Below are 12,277 nucleotides of genomic sequence, written 5' to 3'. Positions count from 1 at the left end.
CCTCAAACCAACATTCTTTGATGTCTTTCTCACATCCTCGTCCCTCCAGTTGTTGTTTATTTGGTAGGGCGTCTCTAGAGATCTAGAAAGTAAACAACAATCTTTCCCTCCTTCCCTTTTTCACCTATTTTTCCCTTTGCTTTTTCTGTTTTCAGTCTGTTCTTCTTCTCTGTTTTAATTTATTACAAGAAGCCACTCAAGGCAGAGTAGTCCTCCTCTTTTTTTGTCCTTTTGTTTTTCAAAACTCCGTTCTCACCCACTTGCTCAGTGCCCCCCTCCCAGCGTCCAACCTTTGAGACCTTTGAGACACTCCGGGCTTTCTGCTAACTCCAATGTAAACCCACACGCTTCATTAATCGACGGTCAGAGTCCCTGAACTAGTGTGAAGAACGATAAAGTCCACTTACGCAGGAGCTGAGACCGCTGTCCCTCTAAAACCAAGTCAACGCCACCTTCCTTTTGTCACGTCTAAAAATAAATTGACGCTATGTAGGAGGAGGCGGTATGCGTGTGACAAACTGTATGTTCCCGGATGTTTGATTTTGAAACACTTTCACACACCCCGATTAAGCTTTGTTTGACTAGATGAGGAGATGAGATGAGGAGATTGTGTAGGTTCAATGCCACCTTCTTAATTCCTTCCTTACGCGCTTTTTTCCCGTCTTAGTCCCTCTTTTACCTTCCACTTCATCTCCTCCTTCCTTACTCACCATTCATCTTCTTGCTTCCCTTTCTTTGATCTTCATCTGACCTTCCAATCAACCCTCCTCTCTTATTCCTACAACTTCCTTCTCTTCTTCCTCCCCTCTCTCCATCTTGTTTGCTCTCCTCCCTCTTCCACCTTCGTCTTCTCCGTGATGCTTATTGTCCTCTTGAGTCAGACGTCATGTGGGATTTTTAGGTGTTTGAAGGATTCTGCTTTTATCATATCACTGATACACACAAACACAGATACACACGTACACACAAACAGAATCTTCGTTCCACTCACTTAGCCTATCGGCTACGTCATAGGTCTCAAAGCACGTCACTAACTGCATCTCACATGACTCGGTTTACGTCTTTTGGGAAACAGTTACAAAGACGAAGACATTTTTCATCAAAATAACATTTTGAAATGACATATTTTAATGTTGGTTGATCTGACACTGAGCTGGTGGAAGATCCAAGGTCAGTGCAGAACTTTATCCGCCTTTCATTTTGACACCTTTAAGCCCCCGGGCAACTTTCTCATTGCTGAAAGACAGACAGACAGAGAGAGGGAGAGAGAGACAGAGAGAGAGGGAGAGAGAGAGGCAGAGAGAGAGAGGGAGAGAGAGAGAGCACATGGAATAAAGAAAAAAACGACTCAAGATAAATGCCCCATCTTTGCCTCTCGTTGTCTAGGTAACTGGGCAATCGTTAAGCAGTTAGCCCTCCGGTCACCATGGAGTGGTTACCCTGACAATACCTCGACAATATGTGTGTGTGTGTGTGTGTGTGTGTGTGTGTGTGTGTGTGTGTGTGTGTGTGTGTTTGTGTTTGAAGTTATGTCGTATTTACTATCAGCTTGCTACCGTTTTTCTCCACAAATCTGCATTTTTTTGTATTTCCATCCGCTGCATACTGACATAATGTGTGTGTGTGTGTGTTGGTGTGTGTGTGTGTGTGTGTCTCTGTCTGTGAGTGTGTGCGTGAGTGTGCGTGCATGCATGTGTGTGAGAAAGGTCACCGGTTTGATATCATCTCTCTCTGCTTCCATCAAGAAATATGTATTTCCTTCCTTCCTCCCCCTCTCCCCCCTCCTCCCTCCTTCATCACAGCTCTGCCTCTCTGTGGCCAAACCTGCTCGTTGCACCGTACGACTCCAACAAGCCTAAAATACACTCCCAAATGTTTTGTTCCGAGGAGTAGTTTTTTTCATCTAGGACGGTAAGAATGGGATAAACCAGTGAATAAGTTGGCTGTTCCTTTAAATCAGGATATCTTTGTTATGCAATGTTTTGCTGTTTTAAGTATTTTGTCTCGTCTAAGCGCAACCAATCATTTCACAGCGTTTACCACGTCTCATTTTTCTCCACGTTTTTTTACTGGAAGAAGGCCAAACACCCCCTAACCACGAAATGTTGTGTACGTCAAGAATAATGGAGAGAAGTTGAAACTGGATCTACGTGCTGTTTGTGTTCATGAAAGAAATGTTGCAATGTTCTGCTGAGGCAGGTGAACTTAGTTGAGGAGACGTTCTCTGTGTCTTTGGGAAGCTGAAGGTTTATTTCGATTTAGTTGTTTCTTAGTTGGATTGAGGCAATTTCTGGGTTTAGAGACTTGAAAATACATCAATACATTTCAGAGAGAATGGCCCTTATCAGCCTCTGGTGGAGTTTCCTCTTGGACAGGAAATGGGCTTCCTCTGCTTCCTGCGCGCGCGTGTGTGTGTGTAGGTGTGTGTTTGTGTGTGGTAGCGTGTGTACGGCCCCAAAAGAACAATCAGCGTAGAGACAAGAAAGAACCAGAATGAAGCAGGCGAGACAGAAGCAAAAATAACTCCAACAGAGAGAGAAGTTCTCAACGTCGGGGACGATGGAAAAAACAACTGAGAGACAGATACAAAGTCAACAAAAGACAGATTGAAACAAAAGGAAAGAATTACTTTCAGGAAGAGTTTGGCAGCAACCAGGACTCATCTGACCCAGAAGAGGACCTTTCTGGGGGGGTTCCTGAATAGCAATGGACTATGAACCCAAGAAATCCAAGAAGGTAGGCCTACGATCCCTTGTGCTCGGCCTCTTTAGTGCCTCTTTAGTGTCTCTTAAATTGTCTCTCTCCAGAGATCCTGGATCTTTGAGTTTCAATCAAACCAAAGCGTGAGGCCTGTTCACGCCAGCGTTTAAAACGGCATAAATTGTGAGGCAAAATCAATGAGTTGCTATCGAGAGAAAAGCGACCTTGTCGGCGTAGTAGGAGGGAAGTGAATCAGTGTGAAAGCTTTTGCGCCCGTTTGGGTCAACTCTGAAAGCCAAATTTACGCTGTTGACTGAGAGCAATTTGTTTCACATCAGTAACCTTTGGAGGAACAAGAGCTGGAGAGTTCAGATTAGTGGCAACATATTATCAGTGATGCTGGAGCTGCTGCACAGAGGAGGAACGGTCTGAGGCGTCGATGATCCAAAATACTTAAATAATCTCTTTGTCGAACGAAATGATTCCTGAGACTAAAATACCAATAGAGAGTAAACAATAGCACATGACAGACTGTGACTAATATGCATATACACGTCCCTGACGTGCAGTTCTGTTATTAGCCATTAGCTCAGTAGCTGCATTTTCCTAATGGATAAACTTCTTCATGCAACATGTGACTCCATCAAAAGACACCTCCACCAAAGTCGACTCATTAAAAACCTTAGATTAGGAGAATCTCCTCCTCACCTCGTAATTAATTTGCTCTAAGGCACTTTTTTTAAGCATATTCATTGTGAAAAAGAAAAAAAAATCCAATTATTTCTCTTTTTATGTTTCTCCAAAAAAAGAAACTGGAGCAAACGGAAGAACAATACACATTATAAGACTGCTGTGTCTTAGAAGGAAATCAGGCTGAGTGCAGAGATGTTCATCAGACCTGAGATATACAGAAACCTGTCCTTGTTCCCCAGACAGGTTTTTAATCCGAAAAAGCTCATTTCCTCTCTCCATTCAGTGTGTGTGCGTGTGTGTTGCATCCATTCGACTCACACCTTCTGGACAAATTAAATCATGTGTGTTCTTGTGTGTGCGTGACAGTGGGTGTCTAACAGTGTGAGCTGTGTTGACAGTGAGTCTCAGCAGGGAGCTGTCAAAGATTACTGCTTACCTGTCAATCACAGCTCCGACAGCCAGGGGGATGTGCCGCATTAACACAAAATCAAACGCACAAACGCACAGGGGCACGCGTGTTCACACAAATTAACTGTCTTCTGAGATAATGTAGTTAAAATGCAAAGCCAAAACACCCACCTAGGGACTAGGAACTTCAGTTATAATTACAGCCATATTAGTGTTGAACATTATACTCACGATTTAGTAATTTTTAAAGACTCATCAGTTTTTTAGCATAAAGCTACAGACTTATCTTATGTAACAGACATAGTTATTTGAATCCAAACACCTATCTTTTCCCAGACTGAACCACGTTCCTCCGATGCCTAAACCTGACCTTCTTGCCACGGAACAAAAAACAAAGTAAACGTACGTTGGAAGTTTATTTGGAAAGTACACTTTGTAAGTAATGAACGGTGAACGCCGCTCCTAACGCGTGCAAAACTGACAACAGAGAGGGTTCCCAGAAGAGGTCAGTTTATCTGAATCAGCTGAATTGGCCACATTATTTTCTCTTTGGTGCATTCTTGTCTTATTGTCTTGTCTTCCCCAATGCTTATGCGTCCATCTCTTTTCAGAGTTTTGTCTCGCCCATCAAGCGGCTCGTCTGGTCAAAATCTGGTCGCAGGCCGGTGGATCGAGGCAGCGTTTACCGGCGCCCGCTGCACACTGTCCCTCTCTATCCCCCGGATTACCTCATTCACCCCGAGAGACTCATCTTCGACTATGTGGAGAAGGAGGTCAAGGTGATACAACAAAATACACACATATATATATATATATATATATATATTTACAGTATATGCCAACAGTGACAGCTTGATTTTTAACCTCTCACCTTAGTTCCTTGGTCACCTGACGTGGGTGTCGGTTTCACTGAACCCCTCCAGCCGAGACGAGCTGCTTCAACTACTGGACACAGCCAGGGTTAGTAATCAATAACCTTTCTAAAAGTTATTACTGCTTGGTTATCAATAAAATATCTGTATTAAAACACAAACACAGCCGATAATCAACCGCTATAACAAAAAAAGTCAATATGTCATTGATGAATCACTATTGCATAAATTTATAACAACAATAACAATAATACAATTTTGTTTTTAGAAATACATTAGCTTATTCTCTCTTTGCACAGCTCCTGTCTTCCACTGTTGCTCCACCTCCAGCGCAGCTTGTTTTAAAGAGAGCTTTTATCACATTCACCCCCCATACAAGAGGGGCCGAGGTCCTCTAGCAGATTAAAGTATATGGTTCATCGTCATAATCTTCAACCTATCAGATCTTTACTTTGACATGTTGGCCGTATTCTTTGACGTGCCAGTAGTACCAAGGTGCCCTCACAGGTACGTCTGCATTAACGTGCGCCGTGATTGGTCAGTGGGCCAACATGACTTTTGTTGGTGTTGAGCTTCATATTAATTTCACTTGTTACAGTGTCATGTAAATATGATGTGTTCACGCAAAACCAATAATAACCTACAACTGTAACGTCATGAGGAGGTTATTAGGTCATTCAACTTCAGGCACAGAAGGCCCAAGTAGAAAATGCACAGGCTGCCATTGTAATACAGTATAGAACAATAAATTGCAAGGAAAAAATTGTTCACACAGAGAAAAGCTTTTAAAAGAAGAATGTTTCAAGAATAGACCTAAAAGGGGAGATGGCTTTAGACCTAATTTCAGCTGGAGAATTGTTCCAGAGATTGGGAACCCGGACTGCAAAAGTCCAATAACCCTTAATCCTCAGTCGGGCTCTGAGAGCGATATCACCTGATGTAAAACTGCAGCAGCCTGTGAGGGGTTAGAAGGCCTTTCTTATAATGAAACGCCTGATTATTTAAAGCCTTGAAGGTCATAAATATTCATATTACATTTTTGAATCATCACAAATGTAAACAAACAGTAAATTGACTTTACTTTTGACTTTGGTCATTCATATCATACTCATTGATCCTCGACCTGTCGTCACACGTCCCTGTGTGTTGGTCAGCAGCAGCTGAAGCTGCTCCCGCTGAAGACCAGCGTGGATCAGGACTGCATTCTGAGTCTGTCCGCTCGCTGTCTGCTGCTCACATGGAGGGACAACGAGAAGCTGCTGGTGAGGATTCCCACACATGAGATCGCTGCTGCCTCCTACCTGAGAGACGATGCGCTGCACCTGCTGGTCCTCAAGACAGGTGAGGACACACCTGATTGAGAGACAGTGTCACTCACTAAAGTGAGTAAAATAAATATATATTGTTAGCTGAAAATTTCCTTTTGAAGTAAAGTTGGTTTGCGGCTGTTACGGTTTAATGGCTTGGCAGGCTAATATTTGCACACAGACACACATTCAAATCCATTCCTTCATTTTTTTTCTTTCTCTACTGAAAAGACACCAATCCCTCCACGGAGGGGGAATTTTGAAGCAGATTATCAATGTTTTTGCTTTTTGTTTGTTTGTTTTACCTAACACATTTTGAAACCTCCTCCCGCAGGCCTTAACGTGGATACAGTGGTTGCCGGGGACGACAGCTTGGACAGGAAAAAGCCGACAGGCGTGGATGGCCGACGCCAAACCATGAGCCACAACGCCGACCCTCGGCCTGCGGGGGGCACGATGGAACGACGGCACACCATCTGTGGAGTCGACTGGAGGCCGTCGCTGTCCAGGAGTAACCACGACAAGAACCAGAATGTGGAGAGAGGAGGAGGAGGAGGTGGTGGAGGAGGAGGAGGAGGAGGAGGAGGAGCAGGAGGAGGAGGCGGCGGGGGGAGTTTAGAGAGGAAGAGAGTTGGAGGGAGCTGGGAGAAGAGGCAGCAAACACGCAAAACCGGAGGCAGCTGGGAGAACCGCAGGGCACGACCCATGAGCGGCAGTTGGGGGGTGGGGGTGGGGGTGGGTGGCGTTGGCGGAGGGAGCTGGGAGAAGAGGCATGGAGGGGGAGGCGGTGGGAGCTGGGAGAGGAGGGGGGGAGGCAGTGGCGGTGGGAGCTGGGAGCGGCGGCAGGCCTGCACCGGGAGCTGGGAGCGGGGGAAGAGCTACGGCAGCTGGGAGAGGAGGAACCACAATCCCCTGGAGCCGACGCCCTGCCCCGACGCCTACTGCAACCTGGTGCTGCTGGCTGTGGAGAACAGGGTGGGTCACCGGGTCAGATCAGTACAAGTCATGATCACCTTCATTTGGTACGACCAATGGCTCATTCTCACGTGAGAACATCTACACCGTTCACAAAGTGATGTGGAAAGTATGTTTAGCGCCCCAGTCAAAGTTGAAAAATGAATTCAGCGTCCCCCGAATATCATGTTTTTCTCACTTCTTTCCTATGGAGTGAATTGGGGACACAATGTAATTTTCAGATGCAAATCTTGTAACCGTGCAAGGCACTAACGCTGAAAAGTGTTCACTCACTACAATTAAAGGGAAAAAAAGCTGGATTACTGTCACAAAAATAAGGTCAGAGAAAATGATTTGTTAACCGATTCAGTGTGTTTATCTGTGTGTGTGTGTGTGTGTGTGTGTGGGTGTGTGTGTGTGTGTGTGTGTGTGTGTGTGTGTGTGTTCAGGATGCTGCAGAGGAGTACTGTTCTCTGATCTGCCAGATGTTCCAGATCATTTACGGCCATCAGACCATCGAGTGTGTCGACAGAGCGGGATTCCACCACTCCATGCCAGACCGCTATTGGCTGGAGAGGAGTGAGTGACACATGAGCGCTCTGTCTCCGTCCCTCAAGGATTTTGTGTTCAAAATTGTGGAGCCGTTGTGTATTTTCAGTAAACTCGCGTCCTACTGTAGCAAACATGCAGTCTCATAATACATTTATAGACGCAGTGTGAACTCACTACTTTCACATTTTGCCGTCATGCTTAGTATTAACACCAGAGATCCAAACACAGCCAGCCTGGGTTCATATTTCAAGATCTTGCAGAGTTTTAATGAAAATGTTTATTTGAAATGCTTTGTCCCTGTGCAGGTGACAGCTGTCTGACTGACGTGTCCTACGGTTATGATCCGGAGTTTAGCTGCTGCAGCTCATAGTGAGTAGCATTTTCTCTTAAGTCTTTCTTAACTTTCAAGGTCTCCAAATAAATGCATTGTTTTATCAGTTCACAGAATATTCAAATATTTAGACTTTTCTTTTAGCACAGACGCAAAGTACAAAGCCTTGAAAATCTTTACAGCATGAAATAAATGTATTAACAACCTTAAAGCAGAAGATCTATTTGCATTTGATTTTATTATGGATCCAAATGTTATAGTTTTCTTAAAGAATAACACAGTAAATAATTTCCTTGAAGAAAAGCTTAGTGTTTACTACTCTTGTAGTTGACATTTGATCACCATCAACGGTACGTGATATTGATACTCTGTATTGATGCTCTCAGTGATGGATCCCAGGATGCTTTTGAGCTCTACTACAGCGAAACGTACAGCGAGAGTTCATCTCTCTCACCGCAGGACTCCCATCGCAGCCTGGCCTCGGCCAGTGAAGGAGGAGACAGTAACCCCGCCCTGGTGCTGATGCAGGAGTACATGATTACTGTGAGTATGTGCGTGCGTGTGTGTGTTACCTACAGAAGAAGTGTAATGAATGAACGGTAAAAGCAAAGTCTCTTAGTTGCCAACGGAAGCCTGGAGGTGTATGAAATGCTCAATATTAACTAGGCTACTTTATTAGAAGAGCAATTCAACTTTACTCCAAATACACAGGTCGCAGTAACAAAAGGAAGAGTGATTCTTGGTGTGCGTCTGCAAGCTAAAACAGGAATACGTTCCATTGATTTTTGTAAAAAATGTTCTATTCAATTATCCATTTATTAATGTGCAACTAGTTGGACTAGGAAACAAAATAGAAAAAAGGAAAGAGTATCGCTCGGTGTGCTTGGATGCTCTTTAGAGTCTTTCTTTGTGTGCACGTGTAGCTGCGTAACAAGCTGAGTCCGGTGGAGTTGCAGCACTTTGCGGTGCTGCTGAGGGAATACAGACTTGCATCAAACATTGACCACTTCTGCTCCGAGCTCCTGCATCTGTACGGAGACAACCGCAAGTTCCTGCTGATGGGTGAGAAAGAGCTTCACAGCCACGGCGCTCAGTTTGGGTGATTCGGACGAGGCATCTTCATTACTAACCAATCAAATCGGTTACAAGGGAAATTGATATTTTCCTCATAGCGTCAGTGAAGTGTGTGGAACATTTGCAGCATGTGTTGCTGTGAGGATATTGTTCAAACACTATTATAGGAGCCGCCATTGCCAGACAATGTAAAATCCAGCATTTAGGGGAAAACAAAAGCTGTGTACATATTGTGTTGTTGCTCTGATTTGTTGATTTGTTTTTGGAATCTTGCAGTTGCCGTTAGGATCACAAATCTTGTCTCTTAAACAATAAAGTGACAGTTTGAAAGCAAGAAGTTTCAAAGTGAAGCTTTAACACATTGACAAAATTCTTGAAACTTGAAAACTCCTTAAACTCTAAAGCAAAGGGGATCTTTTATAAATATTATTGTAATTGTAAGTGATTGTGATTTGTCATTGACAGCAAATATCCCTTGTTTGAACCTCGACGCAATTCATACATGTTTAATGCTTAACAAACACACCACTAAAATATAAAATCATTCAAATTCACTCTGAGGTGAAATGATCCAAACAACTCTGGAATGATTTCAGTTTTTATCCTTCTTTTAATAAATTTGCTCTGTTGTTGCTCTCTCATAGTAAGAGAGGACACAACCCAATCACGCTGCTGATCAGAGTCCTACTTATTTATTAAAAAACAGACTTGTTATCTTTGTTCCCCAAGGCATGCGTCCTTTCATCCCGGACAAGGACGTTGGGGTGTTTGAGAGTTTCCTGGAGAGCATCGGGATCCGTGAGGGGGGTATTTTAACTGACAGCTTTGGACGCATCAAACGCAGCATGAGCAACACATCAGCCACGGCCATGAGAGGGTATGTAGGTCAGCAGGGGTAGCGTCCGATTTGTGGTCTTCTCGAGGCTTTGGTTTGAAACCCAGCCGTGATCTGTGAGGTTGTACCAGCCTGCTGCTACATTTCATCGTGTCTTATTGATATGATGCATTTTGTTTAGCACCAATGTCATCCGACTCAAATTGTATAAAACCTTGTAGGAGAGAGGCCCTATTTTTCCTGACATAATGGTCACGTTTTGTTTTACTTTGATGCAAGACCACTCCGGTTTGATTCTACGTGCTCGACCTGCTTTTTGTAAAAGCTTGTTTGTTCTAAACTGAAGATTCGAGCGAGCCGGAAGTCAGAGAGATGCATTAAAAATGACACAATCTGCTGTTTTACCCCCAGCAGGTATGATAACGGCTCTCTGGCTTCGGGATCTCAGGAATTCAACCGACGCATTACTGACATCACCCACGACATCCAGGCCCTCGGCTTCCAGGACAAGCATGGGGACATTTTGGAGGAAGACTATTACCTTTGATGCAGCTACGAAAGGAAAAGGGAGATCAATCGAATCCTTGTCAAATTCCGTTTGAACTTTGAATCTGCCACCGTGCACCTGAGCAAGAGCAGCGCATCCGCAGTTCATTTCATGCTCATTACTGGACATTTAACCGTAAATATAAAAACTTGACAGAGGCAGCTTTTGAAATGTTGGCAATGCCATTTCAAATGAAAATCAAAACTCTAATGATTGTGTATTCACGTGTATCAGTATTTCAGTTTTATAAAAATGTATCTGAATGAAACAGAATGTTCATCCTCTGGCTATTTTTTAGGTGGGAAATCAATTCAATTTTAATTTAATCTTCTCAACACAACATGAAAGGAAAACAGACATTTTTAGAAGGTGGCGGTACAGTTTTGTCGTTGTGATCATCATGATCTCACAATCCAAAGAGTTTTCTCTAGGATCAGACAAAATTATCCAAAATAGATATAATTAATCTAAATATCTTGTTCTGCTAAAGATATCAAAATTATACATCATACGGTTATTGCGGTACCTTAGTTCCCACAGCTTATTTGGTAGTAGAGGTTCAAAAGTATTCAATAATATGAGTAATTACACGATAATAAGAGTCTGAGAATGTAACTAACAAATTGTGATCAATCTAAATACATTTAATATTTATATGTCATCCTGTAGAACCCCGTGATCCATTTTAAATCGAGGCTATGTCACTAAATTCGCACAAGATCGGGCACCTAAATCATTCATGGAGCTTCTTTCCTGTTTGATATTTTTCTGTAGCAGCTGTAATACCGGTTAGTGACCACGTGGTGGCGACTGAGGATGAGAGAGCTCGGTTCCCTCGCTGCTGAGCCAAAGGCTGCATGGGCCATTAGTGCGAAATTCAAGCCTGAGGTAAAGAAATAACAGAGAGATGGACAAAAAAAGAGACAGACGGGTAGATTGATTGATAGATGGATAGATGTACCATATCATTTGTAAATGCAACTGCATTTATATAGAAATATCAAAGAAAGTACAAGCTGACATCATATTTGTGAATGTGTCGGTAATAGTACGATGAGATCCACCCCCTCTTCCACACTCTCGCCCCCAAACGTGTAGTCTATGATACTAACACTGCATTGACCCGTTATCCTGACAGCAACATCACGACCTTCCCATGGTGCACTGCTTTGCTGTGCCCCCCTGCCCCCCCCCCCCCCCCCCCCCCCGGTCCTGTTCTCTGCCAGCCTGACTGAGCATCACAGCAGCAGAGTCAGAACAGCCACGGGCCTCACCCGAGTCATGCTAGTCTCCTCACCCGCATTATGTAATAGACCCACACTGTGCGCAACCACTTTTTGACTCATTTACCACCAAGTTACTTTGTTTAAGAGCAGCAGTGAAACACATGACGGTAGATGTACCAGGATAGATGGAACAAACGCAGAACGTTCCAAAGAAATTAAATATTAAAGATAAATGCAGGGGGACTTGTACAAGAGCACTGGGTGAGATAATAAAATAGAGTGCGATAGAGCGGAAGGTATATGGAAAATGATGAAAATCTTTCTTTTTGGTTGGAGGACGTTGGGCTTATTGAAGATGATATTATAGCTACATCTTGGACTGCTGTCAAAGGTCAAAGGTCATCCAAATCCATAACAATAAAAATGATACGACACGGTGCTGAAAAAATGTTCAGTTCTATTATCAGAGATCAACTCTGAGGTCATTTAGTGTAGTTTCAGAGCAACGTGTGTGTGTGTGTGTGTGTGTGTGTGCAGGCCCATTGTATGAACCTAATCCTCATCATCGGATTACAGCTGTGTAACCGCTGCCATCATTGTGTGGTGGCTATTTACTGTCGTACACATTAACAGAATCTCCTCTGCCTCACGTCATCATGGATAGTCGCTTCACTATCAGTCCTTTAGGGAAATACCCATTATATGTTCTGCTACAACACAGTGCTATTTAAAACACATATTTGTTATGACTTGCATATGCGACTGGAATTAATACTTT

The 12,277-nt window shown here is 43.5% G+C and overlaps 1 protein-coding gene across 4 annotated transcripts; it reads left to right on the top strand.

Annotated features, from left to right (window-relative positions):
* Nucleotides 1-2,468: 2,468 nt before the first annotated feature.
* On the top strand, nt 2,469-10,546 carry ccm2l (CCM2 like scaffold protein). Of its 4 annotated transcripts, none has more exons than XM_040193563.2 (11): nt 2,469-2,736; nt 4,413-4,580; nt 4,678-4,761; nt 5,831-6,014; nt 6,315-6,955; nt 7,384-7,513; nt 7,792-7,855; nt 8,204-8,360; nt 8,741-8,879; nt 9,621-9,768; nt 10,141-10,546. In XM_040193563.2, exons 1-11 carry the CDS (start codon nt 2,707-2,709, stop codon nt 10,271-10,273), a joined length of 1,878 nt encoding a protein of 625 aa, XP_040049497.2. In that variant the 5' UTR covers nt 2,469-2,706; the 3' UTR covers nt 10,274-10,546. The 4 variants fall into 4 exon arrangements, with proteins under 4 accessions (XP_040049497.2, XP_077946275.1, XP_077946277.1 ...); XM_078090149.1 differs by having other exon boundaries at nt 10,138-10,546; XM_078090151.1 differs by having other exon boundaries at nt 5,828-6,014.
* The last annotated feature ends 1,731 nt before the right edge of the window (nt 10,547-12,277 follow it).

This window comes from Gasterosteus aculeatus, chromosome 2 (genome assembly GCF_964276395.1).
Source record: "Gasterosteus aculeatus chromosome 2, fGasAcu3.hap1.1, whole genome shotgun sequence".
NCBI classification, from domain to species: Eukaryota; Metazoa; Chordata; class Actinopteri; order Perciformes; family Gasterosteidae; genus Gasterosteus; species Gasterosteus aculeatus.
The sequence above is the reverse complement of the archived record's forward strand: the minus strand, read 5'-3'. Positions and strand labels throughout refer to the sequence as shown.